We start from the raw sequence: 16,232 nt of genomic DNA on the forward strand, positions 1-16,232 counted from the left end.
ATAGCTAAAACAATAAAATAATTTTTTCGCAGTGGTAATCAGAAGAAAAAGGAACTTTATATTAGCGGAAAAATTGGGATTAGTTGCACTTATGAATTTTTTCATGATACATTCGGTTATTAAACTAAACCGGACATTTTGGGGGCATTTCATTAGGGACATTCTATGTTTTGCTCATTCGATTTTTCAAGTGGCGATACATTAGCACACCAGCTTCAAATACTAGTTTATAAAATCGGAAGCTTATACAACTTCTTAGTTTACGAGTTTGACGCCCCCATCCCACCCCAAAAGAGTCGCCACGAAGCACTCATTTATCATGAATTTTATTTGTTTGTTCTTCGTCATTCTCTTGTCAAGAGGGGAGAACTTCCCAGGGCAACGATAACGAAGAGGAATTGAAACAAAAAGAAAACAAGACAAAACAAATAAAGACATATACACGTCCAAGCAAAATAAGTTTATTTGATCAACCTTGCGCGCACAAAACAAACAGAATAAACTATTATGAGATTCACCGAAAAAGTCACGTTTCCGTCCCCTATTTCAGACCGCTCCAAAACTCGATACCCTATCTCAGACTGGATCTTGCTCAGGAAATGCTTTCGTTTGTAAAAACATTTGAAAAGGCCTTTGAATTCCTCGAATTACATCATACTTTGCAAGAACCAAATGAAAACAATAATTATTATGGAAATAGTTTTGTCTACGAATTATACCTAAACGCTCACCACAAATCACACCCTTCCTCAGACCAAAACAGCTCAAGTGCAGTGAGGTGCCCCTCCCTTTGGCACCATTCGTATCTATATAACTTAATTTATAAAATAACTGAGATTCTACCCGCACCCTCATTGGTCGATAGCTGTGTTTAGATGAGAGAATGTAAACACATTTGTGACATCACACTCTCTGTGTTTCCCGAGAAATATTTTATAAAAGCAATGGAGGACATTTTCAGTGTTTACAAAGCCTCATCAAGACACTCAGGGTCGGGGGAGGGGGGAATTGGGAAATTCTCAAGAGTTATACAAACCTTCGACTGCATCTCAAGTTTGCATAACTGTCTTAGATTATTCATATCCCCCTAATGTTTAGATGGGGCTATGTAAAGTCTTAACACTGGAAAAGTACTCTATTGCTTCAATATAAGGAAACCAAAGCACCCTGTTAAGGATGATTTCCAGTCCATACTGCACAGTCTCAGCACCATAATGTTTATGTGTCTCACTCGATCAAATGCAAATTGATATAATTTGTTGCAAACCACATACCTTTTCTTTGAGGCCTTTCAAATTCTTTTTCCAACAGTTTCATTGATTTTTACAGCTGCAAAGTTGTTCCATGAAGTGAGAGGAGAAAGAATGAAGCATAAAGCTTCGCATCCATTATGGCGGTTGACATGAAACTTTGAAATATTTACTTCACCCAAGTTGTTACAAAATGTTACATTTTGTGAAGTCTTACATGAAACAAAACGAAAAAGGACAACAAACTCTTGAGAGTGCACAGTACGGACTGGAAATCATCTTTAATGGCTAAATACCAACATTTTGTCAATCATATGACAGAAATGTAGAATGGTTATCAAGATAAATATACTTTTTGAGTGAGAATTTAGATGCCTTATCCATTCAAAAGTTTTGCTACGTTTTAAATGCTTTCAGGACTCCAAAAAAAAGCATGGCATATTATTATAGTATAAAAATTTAAAACTTTTTTTAAGATACAAACCAAAATATTTCCACTGCTTTTCCAAACTCTCAGGGAGAACATTGAATTAGCACACATTAATCTTATTCATCCCCCCACATATAAATACTTTTCTTCATAAGAATGGGTAATTATGATACCAACAATTATTTATAAGTTATGTTATTACCAAGTTCTTTTGCAATTGTGATATTTAAACAGAAATAAATATAAATATTAAATGGCAGTGCCCTGCATTATTTCTATGCGTGCGATGATTATCAAGTCTATATAATTATGGAACTGACTATCAAGTCTATGGGACGTACTGTTACCATAGCCAAGTGTGCAACCAAGTAAAATAAACTATGACTATGTCTATTCAACAAATTGATGTCAGTTTTTCATACGTCTGTCCTGTTATTGATCATGAATTTCGTCCTAACATTGTCAAAGTAGCTGTGGATCCATGAGGCAACAGCTGAGTGGATCCGCAGACTACTTTGGCAATGTTATGACAAAATTCATTGTCAGTAACAAGACAGACACATTAAAAACTGACTTCAATTTGTTTTTTATGCTAACAGTTTGCTCTCACTCTTTGACACATCACATAAATTATAAATTCATGTGTCTGTCTGCTTATTGACAATAAAAATTAGCCAATGGGCGTGTGAGAAATTCTCCAGTTATCATAAAAATGACTATGTCTATGAAGCAGGCCCTCTCTCTATAAGACAATCTCCACTCCTATCAAAAAGGCTTGAAATATAAGTAAATTAATAGGGCAGGGTTGTTACAAAGTTTCCATGTAGGTGGCAAATATTGTTGGAGTTGGCTGATTTTGCTGCAAATAGCCAAGAGTAGATAGTCGTCAAAGTACAGTAGATGGTGATTTCGCCAGCTGCGGCTACTCTTGATGACCCTGTTATGGGCATAACAGCATTTTTATTGTAACAACTGAACATGGATGGCTAATATGTGACTACCTTACAATTTTGTCAAGGAAAAAGTCACTCTTATAGTAAAGAGAAGAAGTTGGCTAGATGCCAAATAGAGTTTGTTGGAGAGCCACGGTGGATGCCCTATGCTCCCCTGAGGAGTGAAGATGGCAAAGAGAAGAAGTTGCAGTAACCCTGTAGTGATGCCCTGTTAGGGTAAAGTTTTGACAAGAAACATGGTGTTGAGGCAGTGACATGGAGGGCATTGAATCAACAACAAATGACATCATTTGTGTTGAATTTCCATCAGCAATGTTAAAGGAGCCCAGTCACAGTATTTTGAGTTATTTTGGCCACATAGAAAATTACCTTTAAATTAAAGGAAACCTGAAAATCATAGTTAACTACAATAGAAAAGCACATACCAGATACTAATAAATCATAAAGGAACGAGGATGGTCGAGGAAGGAGAAGATTGGCGTGGATTACAAACGGAAAAATTGAAAACTTTAGGCTAAACTTTTCAAGATGCACAAACCGTGCCATAGCTCCTCAAAGATCTGTGTTAATTGTGGCATGACAAGGTTTCAAATCAATTCTGGAACATGCACAATCCCACTGGTAAACAGGGCCTCTATAATATGTTAAAGAACCTGTCTCAACTAAAATATACTCTTGCTGGCTGATAGAAAATGAAGTCTACTGCAAACAGTCACTAAAATACAGTACTGTGAATTTTCATCAGTATTTTAACAAATGAATTGTTTCATTTCCAATAAAGCTACAACCTTCCCACTCCCAAACAACCACCTTTAACAATTACTGTAATTAATATTATTCATGTTAGCTAAATAGACAAAGTTAACTTTAGAAAAGTTTACTCTGACTATTAATTTATACCACCTTGGAACTATCCAAGTCATTTTTTCCATAAAACTGCTCAATAACCTCAATATTTGCAGCCAAAAGATCAACGCATTCTTTCATTTCTTTTAAGACCGTTTCTTCATCGACTTTTCCACGACCAAGGCTGGTGATAAAGTCCTTGCGATATGGGACAGCCTTCATGGCAAGCTAGACAAAAACAAAATTAACACAATCTTTGTCAGTAAAAAGCTCACCCTTAATCATATTCTAATGTTTCAGACTGGACTGATTATTTTGTGTGTGTTCTTCAGATATTTGAAGGGATGCGTGGAGAAAAGCCCTAGGTGACTCTTGATCAAATACTGAGTTCTCCTTTTTCATAGAAGAAAGCAAAAAGCAATTTGCAAGGAGAATCTTGCAGTCTATCTTGATGTCACTTAGGTTCTTTTTCCATTCATCCCTTCATTTGTATGCATGCCGTAAACTTCTGCTTATAAGACCTGGACTTATACAATTTTGTAAAGGTTTTTAGATGGGCTTATAAATGCAGGGGCTTATATCCAATCGGGCTTATAACCAGAATAAAATAAAACATTTTGAAACGAGCTATAGCTGCACATGTTGATCAAAATAGGTCTTTTTTCATTTATTTGTAATAAAGCTTTAAAACATCATAATAAAACAAATTCAAAACAAGGAAAGCTAGAGGGGGGCTTATAACCGGATGTATTTTTGGTTTACAGGTGCCTGTAGCTGGGCCTACGGGAGGGGCTTGCAAGCAGCCATTTACAGTACTTCAAAGACTGTCATCTAGTTGTCATATAACAAGTACAATCTGGAGTGCATACCAGATCTATCAACCGAGCAGGGTAGACACAAACTATGGCATTGTGAGCAATATCCATCTAAAGAGTATCTAAGCAAATGTTGAATTTGTTAAGTACAAATATACATAGCAGCTCAAAATTAATTAATAGTTGTTGTTACAAGGGAGAGGTGGGAGGAAGGAGTGTGATGGGGCAAGGTTAATGGCCCCACTCACTAAGCTGGCAATAAATTGGGTCTTGCTATGGACAACTATATTATGAAGCTAGCTAGGGATATCAAATGCTGCAAAGGTTCACAGGGAAGTAGAACTTACTGAAAAAATTCCTTGCACCATCCAGCCGTGAAATCTCTTTAGTGAACCCTCATAGGCCTTCTTGGCACATTTTACGAGATCAGGCTCTCCTGTGAGAACATCCTGGAGAAAAATGATGATAAATTGCATTGCCCTGAGGGATGAAGAGGTAACAAAATAAAATTGAGACCAAATGGCAAATTTAACAAAGAGGCAGTAATTCTGTCAGCAGATGACACATTTGGGAGCATACGAGTCTGCATACGAGCCAAGTGGCCTATCAAGGTGGAGCTTATCCTGGTTTCTGTAGCATGAAGCGGCTAGGGGTATGCAACTAACCTTTTCAACCAAAGCAAGGCATCAGTAGCAGAGTTCTTTGCTGTAGTCGTCTTTTCCTCTATTTCACTTTCTACAATACCTTGTAGAGTTTTATATTTTTCTGGATCTTGGGCAAATTTTTCTCGGAGTTTCTGCAAAGAAACGCATTATCTAATGAGTAGATTTTAGTGCTTGGCATGATATGAAAGAACAAATCTTTTGTTGGTACTCCTTATAAATTTTCCAACCGGCAGGATCTGATGTGGGAAATGTAGTGGCATGAAATGCTGGCATTATTAAACACTCAACATTAAAGAAAACTATGGGATCTTACGCTGAATCAGCATAGTACTATACTAACTAGTTCTAAACTAACTAGTAAGTTTGAAAATTCGCTATTACACAGATGGCTACATTTTACCACAGAGATAGCTCTCTCTTCCACCACATTAATATTACACTAGAGGTTTTTTCTTGATCTGTCACGATCTGTAACAAACCATTGAAAGATGTTGTGGTACCAGGTTTGCATTATTTTGCTGGTTGTTGCTTTGCAATAGTTTTTAATATTTTTTAAAATTTTCCTTGCAATTCCTTTCAGAGCTGAACAGGTTGAAATTACCTGATTTTTACCAATCTTGGTGATAATGTAACAGATCTCCTTGAACATACATATGAGCTCTCCCAATACATGTATGAGCTCTGTCACCCTCTAATCCTTCCAGAAAAATATGTGAATAAAATATAAAGTCCTATATGGAAATTCAAATCAGTTCTGTGAAATTCACACAAATTTTGATTCCGGCAAATAACAAATACTTTGTTTATTATGTTGCTCATTCTCATTTTCATGTGGTATAATGTGAAAACTTTTGAAATAAGATTTAAAATACCGTAAATCCTCGAATTAGTGCCCGGGGTGCTTATTTCAAATTTAAGAGAAGATGGAGGTGCTTATTCAAGGGGGCGCTTATTTAATTTTCCCCAAATCGTGGCCTGACTGGGAGGGGGGTGCTTATTTTAAATTTCAGCCAATAGGAGGGGCGCTTATTCAAGGGGGGGGGGGCCAATTCGAGGATTTATGGTACTGGAACTTAGCTGTGGAAATAAAACATAACTGGTGACAAAGCAAACCAATTTTTTTCTTCTTCACCATATCATCCAAGTAAAAGATTGGGTTACAGACAAAAACAGCAGCATCACATTACCTTAATGTTACCATTGATGTCTGACTTAACTGGTGCAAAGGCTTTAGGTCCTAAGACATCTGGAAAAGAATGAACAATCAATGTTGAATAAAACCAATGAACAAGCCTACTTTGAACCCTTCATTCCTACAGTCCAACCTTGCATCTTGAAACAAGATTTTGATAAAGTGTTGGGAATGCTCTAGATCATTTAACTTTCATTTTTCTCCATGGATGTGGATGATTCTCAAGTTAGGCATAGTTCCTAGAAAATGTTGGATCTCAGAAACATCGGATCCCATCTTAAATTTCTGAGTCTAAATCCACTTATCGGGAATTTTCACAAACACTGATAGACCATATCAAGGCTGTCAATAAGTTTTGTCCCAAATTGGAAAGTAGGCGGTAACCTACTTTTCAAGCACTGAAGGGGCATGTCCCATCCCAGAAAATTTTGAAATTTAGATCCTCAGAGATGCGTTTTCCAGTCAGCATTTGGTCTCCAACAGAAAATACTTCCTATATATAATCAGCTTAGTTCTGCTCACTCAGCTGAGAGTGAAAAAATGTACTTAAAGAGGACTGCCTCAATTTCTTTGGCAAGGATGCCATTTTGCCACATATGCATGCCTAGGATCCAGTTCTTTGAAAATGTTCCAAGCATTTTGCAACCATTCAATCTCCTACTGCTCTACTGCTATCACTGAGAAAGGTAAACACACTTAGAACTGTTGAAATGCATTTTCTCTTTGACTCAGACATTTTAAATGGATGTCTTGCAATATTTTGTGGGATCTTGTCATTCTTTTATGTTTTTCTCGTCAGATTAATGGTAAAGTGAATTGAAAGTACACAGCAGAAGATTGGCCGGTAGCTGGCTGTTTTGGTCAGCTACCGGCCCTTAATGACAGCCCTGCCTTATCCTTATTCTCAGTACTGGACTGGAACTAGCTTGCAACTGAGGCTACTGCAGCAAGTCTTTTTAAACGTAAATTGCATTAACCTATTTTTAACGATATTCTGTTGCATGAGCCTTTTAAATTGCAAGGTAACACCGAGAATACAAATATGGCCCATTGCTTGGTACAGAGAGAGGCTTTGACAATTTGCAAGTGCCCTCAAAGGAGACATGGGGCTGAAAGATGAAGAACAACAACCTCTGTGCCCTGAAATGAGAGAGCCAGGTCATGTGACCAATCTACAAAACATTTACTATTTTGATTAACCCTTTTCTGTTCATGTCTAGTGGCTCACCTCCTATCAGTTGAAAGAAAACTTAAGCTCGCAATCTAATTTTTCAATAAATATCAGGTTAAATTACTCATAAAATAAGACTTGAAGGCAAGCTTGATACCTGATCTATTTTGAAATCAGTACCCAAAAGTAAGTTTTAAATTCCATAAAAAATGATAACCCAACCATAAAAATTATACTGCTTGGAAGGAATATCTATAATTTTATTGATCAAGATTGATTTCCTTTACATAAGCTTGAATAAGTTGCGAAAGCAAAAATTTCGGACAAAGTGCGAGTGTGAAATATTTCTGTCAAATATCATGATCATGGGGAGCTCAGTGCTTAAATCTCAAACTCACTGAATTTCGAACTAAAAATATACTTTAAAAAATCAATTCTAGGAATAGGCAAGACGCGGAAATAAATCATTACTAAAAAATAATGACATACAATTGACACGCAGGCAGTGATGTTTGCTCGGAGACCATAAGATTTGCAAATATGAATGAATTGATGAATTTTAGCTTACAAGAAAGCTTACTCACCGAAAAATGGAACTACTTCACTTGCAGCATCCAAAAATGATTTCGTTTCGATTCCGCCATCCTCTGGAATTGGTAAAAACCTATGTTCTGCCTCAGAAAAGAACGACATAATTTTTCCGTCCTGAGAGAAAGTTGAATTCACGAAGCGCGCGCCAGCGATGGATTGTTCGTTACTGCCTAGGGTGGGACCGTGTACGCTGAACACCATTTATTTTCGTTTCTGCTCTTTTGATGAAGCCTATAAATATATGATTGTTTTAAAACTATTCAAATACCAGCCAAGACGCAAGCTGCGTACAAAATAACGCATTTACTTTCACTTTCTTGGCTAATTCCATGGGATATATTTCCCCCACTCCTCCTTACTGAGAATATTTTGTCGTGTCATTCATAAAGACCGGGAAAAGATTTCTGGGAAATGTTTTGTTCAGTTTATATTTTATCATGGCGTCCGAGTTCTCACGTATTCAACTTCGACAAAATGAGGTAAAGGTCACGATCTTCTTCATTTTCTTACAACTTACGTTTTTCCACCAACTTTTCTAACGTTAAGAGATTTTGAGTTGAACGAAATACCATTTTCGTCTTCGAGTTATGACAGAAGTCACGTTTTCATTCACAAACAAAAATGTGTGAATCAATTGTCATAGATTTTAACGTGCTCGCAAGTACTTTTCATTCGAATTAAGGGCTTATTTTGAGGTTTAACTATTTTGTGTCAAAGACAATATTTTTATCATTTGATGATCTTATGTTTACGTAATTTGCAGGAGTTGAATTACTTGGGGATCGTTCATTCTCGAATGTAGTACTTTTGAAAGCGCGCGTGGTGGGGTTATTTTAATTCTTTTTATAAATATTCAGTATTCAGTCATTCAGTTCGACAAGTAGATTAGGCTTTCGAATAAGAGGAGAGCAGACAATCGAAACTGAAAATGTTGTTGTTTTCAACTTCTAAATTAAATTGATCTTACCTTATTAAATAGAAACTAGCCGATTGGCAAACGTGTTGTAGCAATGTAATATGTAACCAGTATTTCCTTGTTACTACAAGCCTAACTGAACATTGTTCTTTCACGCGTAGTAAGGCAGAACGTATACAAGAAGATCCCAAAAATGGGATTTAGGTCTTGTTAATTGTTAACGATATGATGTATTTTTGTTTTGCATTGTTTTGTTTAGTTCAGGTAAACTACGAAACATGAAATTTAACACCCAGTCTAACCAAGATATACCCAAAAATTAACCAGAACAGGAATTTTGGAATTCAGTATAATTTATACGCTGTACATCATCACAAGACCACTTATCCTAATTTAATTTATTCATAAAGTTGGGAATGACACTAAATAATTTTGAAGTTTAGAGCACTTTTAGTAATAAATATTTCACTAACGTAACAGGATTATTTTATTGGACATGTATTCAGGGTACCTTAAAAGTTAAAATTTAAACCCTCATTTTCTTTCAAAACTTCCAAACAAGAAAATTGCTGATGTCATTTTTCAGCTATTGGTTTGGTTCTGTAGTAAGACAAATTTTGCCAGAGCAAGTTTTCTCAGGGTGGGCAAAGTCCAATTGGCCCTTTGCAGCTGGGGTCACATGACCAAATTTTTCCTATAAAATTTTTATATTATGGGCTTTAACTTAAAGAATGCCAGAAATGGAAAGAGCGCATCGAAAATACCAAAATGGCCAAGTTTGAGGCCCGTGGAATTAAAGAGTAAGTTTATATGACTGTTTGAATTTTCAGAAAATTAAGAGGATTTGTATGGAAAATGTTGCTGGAGAGCAAGGCCTTGCTCTCCAACAACTTTTTCCATACAAATCTTCTTATTCTTTTAAAAATTTGGAGCATCATAAAATCTCCTTCTTTAATGATGGGGGCCTCAAACTTGGCCATTTTGATATTTTCAATGCGCTCTTTCCATTTCTGGCATTCTTTAAGTTGTAGCCCATAATTTTATGAAAAATAGGTCACGTGATGGCTTAGCTGCAAAGGGCCTATTGGCTTTCTTCTTTCCCAATAGTAACAGGTCACAAGTAATAATGACATCTTCTATCAGGTAACTCGTTCAATATAGGGTTACTTCTTTACCACACTGACACGCAGGAAATTTGGAGAGTATGAAAGAAGAATATGAGTTGTGAGAGGCGCAACAGAAAGCAACTCTACAGTAGCTTCTTGAGTTCTTCTCTCTAGCTCATTTAGAGCTCTCCAAACTTCCCCAAGTGCATCTTAACTCGATGGTGCATCATTAACAACATGAATCAACTGTTTTATAACATTGCCAACAGAAATGAATTTCTCTGTCAAAGCAAAGTTAACTCTGCTCACTCCATGAGCATCTTTCACTAAACCATGTGATTGTGATCCACACTTAAAATGAGTTTGATGGTGCGGTTTTGCTGCCTATGTGACAATAATTATTACTATTTTCCTGCAGGTTCTACTTTTCAAGAATGGTCAACCAATTCTTAGAGTTGAACGAGGGACTACATTGAGTGTCATCAAATTGCTTTATCAAGCTGATCCCAGAAATAAAGGCACAGTTATTGCACTAAGGCCAGATACAGATGACCCTTTACCTTGTGTTTTGACACTCGATCAGTCTCCGCTTGAAGAGGCAAAATATGAAATAATCACTCATGGTGAATACACTTTATCATTTATTTGGTCATGAAACCTTCTAAACAGTAAATCTAGCCTGATGTTTATTTTGATTACAAACTAGTTTGAAAATAACTTGGCTGTCTTGTAGAGATCACTCAAAGCTTGACTTGTTTTTGTTAGGGCATTTACAGAATATAGAGATTAACAACTGTTATCCAACAGTAAAGCTTTCTTAAATGCTCTAGAGGCCAAATTTATCAATAACTTAAGAGCTTGGTGACTGGCTTTTGCTCTGCATAACAGAGTGCATGTTTTGATGCTGACATGTTTGGCATTTGTCCATGGACTAGGATAAACTATCTGAAATTTAAAACTACTGTACTTTTGTACTACTGTACACTGGCTTTTAGTTATTGATACTGTTTTATTGACACCTAAATTAGTCATTGGCAACTTACATTGCTTAGTATCCTGAACTTTGTAAATGAAAATTACAATATTTAGTGAGGAAGCCACATCAGCCTTAGGTGGTTTTCATGCAGGTCCTGTATCCTGGATCTAAACCAATGTTACTTTCACTCCCTAACTAGAACCTTCAAGAAATTCAACTCAACCAGCCGCCAGGGAAGCAACAAACAGCACACTATTTTCTGATGGAAAATGTTCAAACTTGACAAGGTTACCCTTTTCAAAAATGCCAGTTGATCCGTCTCAAGGGACATCATTAGCTGAAGCACAAGTGGGACAACCTGTCAATCATGGAACACCTCTCACAGTTAGCATCTCGCCCGAAGGTAACACTAAAACCTCTGCAAATCACAGAGATAACAGCAGCAGTTCACTACTGTTAGCTAGAAGGGATGAAAGCCATTTCCCTTCTCGCTCAAGCATTCTTTCCATATCACGTCGCAAGAAGACAGTTCGAAAATCAGTCATTCCTCGAAAGATGTCTCCCAGCTCTAGTCCCGGTCTTGGTCTCAACGGTAAAGTTATACATGGAACGCACCTTCAGCAAGGAGAAGTAGGTCTCCCTGCAAGACACTCGGAAACTGTCGGCTCACCAGACTTATGTGACAGCACAGAAAATGGAAGCCTGAGGCCCTCTATGGAAGATACTGGAGAGGACATGGAAGTGGTCACCCAACACAGAGAGAACCATGGCAGTGATGCTGTGGCAACATTTTCAGTAGAGGATTCAATAAGTTATGCTAATTTTCCCACCCTAGAAAGTTCTTCAACAAATGGTTCAAGTCCTGCCATCAGCGAGGGACATCCAGCTCTTATAGACATCCACAGTGACTCAAGGGAGACAAGTGGTGGAGAGAATGACTCAGATACGAACTTTGTTAGTTCAGAGAACAGTCCTCCTCAGAACCATCCAGTTATGGCCCAAGGCTCACATAGAAACAATAGACAAGGTTCAGTTGTGGACAATGAAGAAACACAGTGTTCTCGTACACAAGCACCAATAGTAGTCTTACAGAACACAGTTCAGGTCAAAACAGAACCTAATGAAGTTGTTCCCTTGTCAAACAATCTCTCACCTGAACAAAATAGCAAAGAGTACCATTCACGTTCAGGTGTCAGTTCTGAAAGAGAAGGTAGAGAAGTGATTTCAACTGTGGAGGGATTTTCACTTGGTCAGCAGAATGTCATGCCAACAAGCTCACAGAAAGGCCATGCCAATTCACAGGAAATACATCCGGGCTCCTCTCAGATGCCGCGAGTTGTTAATGTCGTTGGTGCTTCTCAGGATCATGATAACCAAATGGAAACTTCTCATCATCTTCACTCTGGTACACACTACATGGATTTGAAGGAGTACAGCTGTGACATATGTCACAAGCAGTTTGACTCTGCAAACTCTGTACTACGTCATAAACGCTCACACACTGGAGATCGACCCTATATCTGCAAAATTTGTGGATGGGGCTTCAACTTGAGTGGCAACTTAAACCAGCATTTAGCAATTCATCAAAAGGTCAAGCCTTTCAAGTGTGTCTACTGTGGGAAGACTTTTGCACGCTCCAATGTGCTGAAGGCACATGTCCGCTGCCACACTGGCGAGCGACCATTTCAATGCCAACTTTGTGGCAGTAAATTTATCATTGGTCATAATTTAAAGAAGCATATGGTGACACGGCATGGCATTAAGGAAGATGATAAAATGTTCTCACAAAATGATGCCCCAGATGACAATGGAAGGTCCCATGATGATAACATATTCCCACAAAACAATAGCTCTCATGAAAATGGCAGGTATCAACATAACGATAAGGATGAAAATTTAAGTATGTCGCAATCATAAATGACTTTTGCTACATAATATATAACTACTATATTTTGCCCAGGCATGCTTAGCTCAATAAACAGAACTAATGACAAAAGATTTTTAAACAAAAAATGTGTTGTAAAGGCTCGAGATTAATACCCTGCAGGTAGGTACTAGAAACTTATATTGTACTGTTTTAGGTTTTGGTTATGTTTAGTTTCTACTGTGATCTGCTCAAAAGGTCTCTGGAAAATTATGGAGTTGTACTGCTTTATTGATAAAGCAGAACCAATTAAGACAAACCTATTTAGACTGTAAACTTATTTTAATCCAGAATGTTTACTAGAAGGCTGAAAGGCTCCTTAAACTTCCAAATTTTACAGATTTAATACCACTAGGTAAAATTTCCACAATAATTAAGGTATAATTTTGCCTTAATTTACTGTCAAGTTTATTTTCAGATCTACATTAGCTACATCACAATGACGGTGAAATAGATATATTGTGACGGTTTAATTTGCATATTAAGAGAATTATTGCATTTAAGCTGAACTTTCTCTAGTCCTTTAACTTCCAAGACTGAAATTACAAATACTTTTAATGAAAACATCTTCTGTACCACATGAAAATACCACTCATAAGCCTTCCAGTGAATAGGCCATATTCGTGTCCTCAGTACTGGACTCAACTTGAACTAGTTTGTGATGGAGGCTTACTCAGGGTAGTAGCATTTGCATTTGAAGGGGTACATGGAATAAATCCCCAAGCGACTTTTGGAAAATTTTGAGTTAGTTAAGATTGAAATACCTCCCAGGAATTTTTTATAGTTTACTCTGGTATTCATCATTGTCTTAAAAGAACTAGTAAGAAGAACTAGTTCTTCTTACTAGTTCAAAGTAAAATGTGAAAATTGCTTGAAGGTAATTCAATCCTAGCTAACTCAAAATTTTCCAAAAGTCACTTAGAGCTTTATTCCACAAACCCCTCCATCTGAAAAGTTTCCTGGCATTAGCCTCAGTTGCAAGCTAGTTCCTGTCTAATGCTGCAAATACAAATATGGCCTATAAGTCACAGTAGAATTTCACTTCAAGACCCTAATGGAGTGAAAGTATGTCTAAGATAGGAAGAGGCTCATTTTGAGCCATGCGTAGCGAAATATTTTTCTGAAGTACTCTGTCAATATCATTCGGTGAAAAATACAGTTAATTTAGTAAGGCATAAATAAAGGTGTAATATATATTTTGTCATATTTTTAACTACATGAAGTAAGTTTACTCCTTATCTGTATGATAATTATTCTAATAAAAATAATTTTTAAAGAAGTTAATAAGCAGGACATTTTCCGTATTAGTATTTATATTTGCTTGAAGTTGAGAACATCAAATAGTATTAAATGTAAAATTATTTTATTTTCATGCAACATCAATTTTTTAACTTATTTTTAACAAAAGCAAGCAGTATAAAAGGGCACCTTTCTTGGCAATAGAACATGTGTTATTAATATAAGTCATTATATTACAGGAAACATAAAAATACGGTATTTATCCCAATAACAAGCATTAAATGATCTTTATTGACTCATACTTAGATTAATTGCAGGAGAAGTATTATATTGATTACAGGTTGATTAGAGAAAATAATAAGGAAAGTAATTGAAGCCCAGCTGATAAAGTAACTGTAACATTCTTTCAAGTTAGCTCCTGATAATGATTTAGAGTTAGTTTCATTGAAAAAACAGCAGCAAGGAAGAAAATGGAGAAATAAAATCGTAAAAATCTATGCTAATTAAGATCAGATATCCAAACACTGTCACAGTCATGATTTCCTTTGTTTAAACTTAATGAATTATTAATGAATTTTAGAAAGTTGAAGAAGATGTTAAAAGAATGAAAAAACAAAAACAAAAACAAAACACGTTAATAGAAAGTGAGATGCTTTGGTAAAAGGTGCTATCCCTTTTATACTGCATGATTACAAGTTTGAATCATTATTAAAATATTCTTTTGTCGTCATTCTTCTTCAGAGTTAATTATTTACTTGGAAAAAATCTAAAGTTGTGGTTTGTATTGAACTTATCTTGGTTGTACTGTTGTTATTAACAATATGCAACAATACTTATACAATACTGATTTTAAAATTTTTCAAAGAACTCAAGAACCAACAAGATTTAATTTGCAGTACGTAGTAACAAAATTAATAGTATTGATATGGTAAGAAATAGACAAATGTTCAATTTGAATAAAACAAGTGATGTTTTGGAGAAAAAGAGATGCTCTCCCCTGTGGGAACTCTCACCAGCCATAGGTGCCTGATAACGAGTGTTTCAAGGGATGAAGGCTTTTATTTCTTGTAGATGCAAATCCTTACTCAGAACCCAGGATGGGGAGTCCCATATGAAAAGGTCGGGGATGCTTGTTGTCTCACTTAGGGGTATAAATCAAGGGTTCTGGTCTCACTTAGGCTGTTCATGTCGAAACATTTCTATGTTTAGCTCACAGAGTATCTTTAAGGGTGAACTCGGAAAAATAATAATACAAGGCATGCTCTTTTTTCCATTTTTAGGCTCGATTTCTCCTGGTCTCTCGAGTCTGGTTTACTAGCACAGGCTCCTTTCCTGAACAGCAGCCCTTAATTGAGCCTATTCCGTTTTAAGAGGTATCTTTTAGGAGTCAAATAAAGCTCCAGCCGCACCCGGATTGGTCTCTTTTAGGGGTTTAATCCAAATTTTCCGATGAGCCTCCCTGACTTTTTCATGAGAGTCCCCCCCCCCCCCCCCTCCCTGGATTTAGAATTATATTTTCAACTACTTTCAACCAGTTGTAGTTTGAACAGGATCATGTCTATTTCATAAATTTTCTTTTAAATTAATTTTTTTGTTACTGAGTGAATACAAGTTAAGTTGGTGTGTTAAGGTTACTTCTCTAAAGCTATTGCTGTAAAAAAAAGCTTCTGACACTGTGTATTTATAAGTTGACCCAGAATTCATATACGCAACAGATTGTATTATTCTCCAAAATGTCACTATTTTTTCATTGTTCCATACAGTGTCGCTATGCGTTTATGTCCACAAGTTTCAAATATTTTGCTATAATATTTATTGGTCATAGTAAATTCAGGGAAAACATACATGTAAGTTTATCTGAAGTTGTTTTAACAGTAATATAAAAGCTATTAAAAATAGAAAGATTATATTCAACGATGGTTAGCGTTGTTCACTTGTTTTATAGTAAACCCTTTTTCAGCACCCGGTGAGGGGTGGAAAGTGGTGCGGATTATATGGAGGGGGGGGGGGGGTAGGTGTCACTTCTGGGAATTTTTGGAGGGGAACAGGGCTTTAGCCTGTCTATACAACGAAAACCGGCTGTCGAGTATGGGAGAAAACCGTATTCACAAAGGTTGGGGTGCTTTATCTTTGGTATTTTTTTCGCAGAGAAAGTAAT

General features: G+C 36.5%; 2 protein-coding genes across 3 annotated transcripts; one reads left to right on the top strand and one right to left on the bottom strand.

Moving 5' to 3' along the window:
- Positions 1–445: 445 nt before the first annotated feature.
- LOC110047562 (glycolipid transfer protein-like) lies at positions 446–8,260 on the bottom strand. Of its 2 annotated transcripts, XM_089279513.1 has the most exons (6): positions 7,907–8,260; positions 6,147–6,205; positions 4,960–5,090; positions 4,642–4,774; positions 3,537–3,707; positions 446–2,617 (listed from the first exon to the last, which is right to left on the bottom strand). In XM_089279513.1, exons 1-6 carry the CDS (start codon positions 8,112–8,114, stop codon positions 2,603–2,605), a joined length of 717 nt encoding a protein of 238 aa, XP_089135639.1. In that variant the 5' UTR covers positions 8,115–8,260; the 3' UTR covers positions 446–2,602. The 2 variants fall into 2 exon arrangements, with proteins under 2 accessions (XP_089135639.1, XP_089135640.1); XM_089279514.1 differs by having other exon boundaries at positions 446–3,707; positions 7,907–8,258.
- A 65-nt stretch (positions 8,261–8,325) lies between these two features.
- LOC110047561 (uncharacterized) lies at positions 8,326–15,988 on the top strand. Its single transcript, XM_089279512.1, has 3 exons — positions 8,326–8,392; positions 10,354–10,558; positions 11,111–15,988. Exons 1-3 carry the CDS (start codon positions 8,351–8,353, stop codon positions 12,826–12,828), a joined length of 1,965 nt encoding a protein of 654 aa, XP_089135638.1. The 5' UTR covers positions 8,326–8,350; the 3' UTR covers positions 12,829–15,988.
- The last annotated feature ends 244 nt before the right edge of the window (positions 15,989–16,232 follow it).

The sequence above is a fragment of the Orbicella faveolata genome, unplaced genomic scaffold (assembly GCF_042242905.1).
Source record: "Orbicella faveolata isolate gen_17 unplaced genomic scaffold, um_ofav_v1 contig_47, whole genome shotgun sequence".
NCBI classification, from domain to species: Eukaryota; Metazoa; Cnidaria; class Anthozoa; order Scleractinia; family Merulinidae; genus Orbicella; species Orbicella faveolata.

What these genes read in the sequence shown, in the direction of transcription:
- LOC110047561 (XM_089279512.1), top strand. Translation starts at nt 8,351, where the DNA reads ATGGCGTCCGAGTTCTCACGTATTCAACTTCGACAAAATGAG. An exon ending in TTCAACTTCGACAAAATGAG is followed by an intron (nt 8,393 to 10,353) that starts GTAAAGGTCACG and finishes ATTTTCCTGCAG; the next exon opens with GTTCTACTTTTCAAGAATGG. An exon ending in ATATGAAATAATCACTCATG is followed by an intron (nt 10,559 to 11,110) that starts GTGAATACACTT and finishes CTCCCTAACTAG; the next exon opens with AACCTTCAAGAAATTCAACT.
- LOC110047562 (XM_089279513.1), bottom strand. Translation starts at nt 8,114, where the DNA reads ATGGTGTTCAGCGTACACGGTCCCACCCTAGGCAGTAACGAACAATCC. An exon ending in ACATCAATGGTAACATTAAG is followed by an intron (nt 5,091 to 6,146) that starts GTAATGTGATGC and finishes GTTTCTTTGCAG; the next exon opens with AAACTCCGAGAAAAATTTGC. An exon ending in GCCTTGCTTTGGTTGAAAAG is followed by an intron (nt 4,775 to 4,959) that starts GTTAGTTGCATA and finishes TTCATCCCTCAG; the next exon opens with GGCAATGCAATTTATCATCA.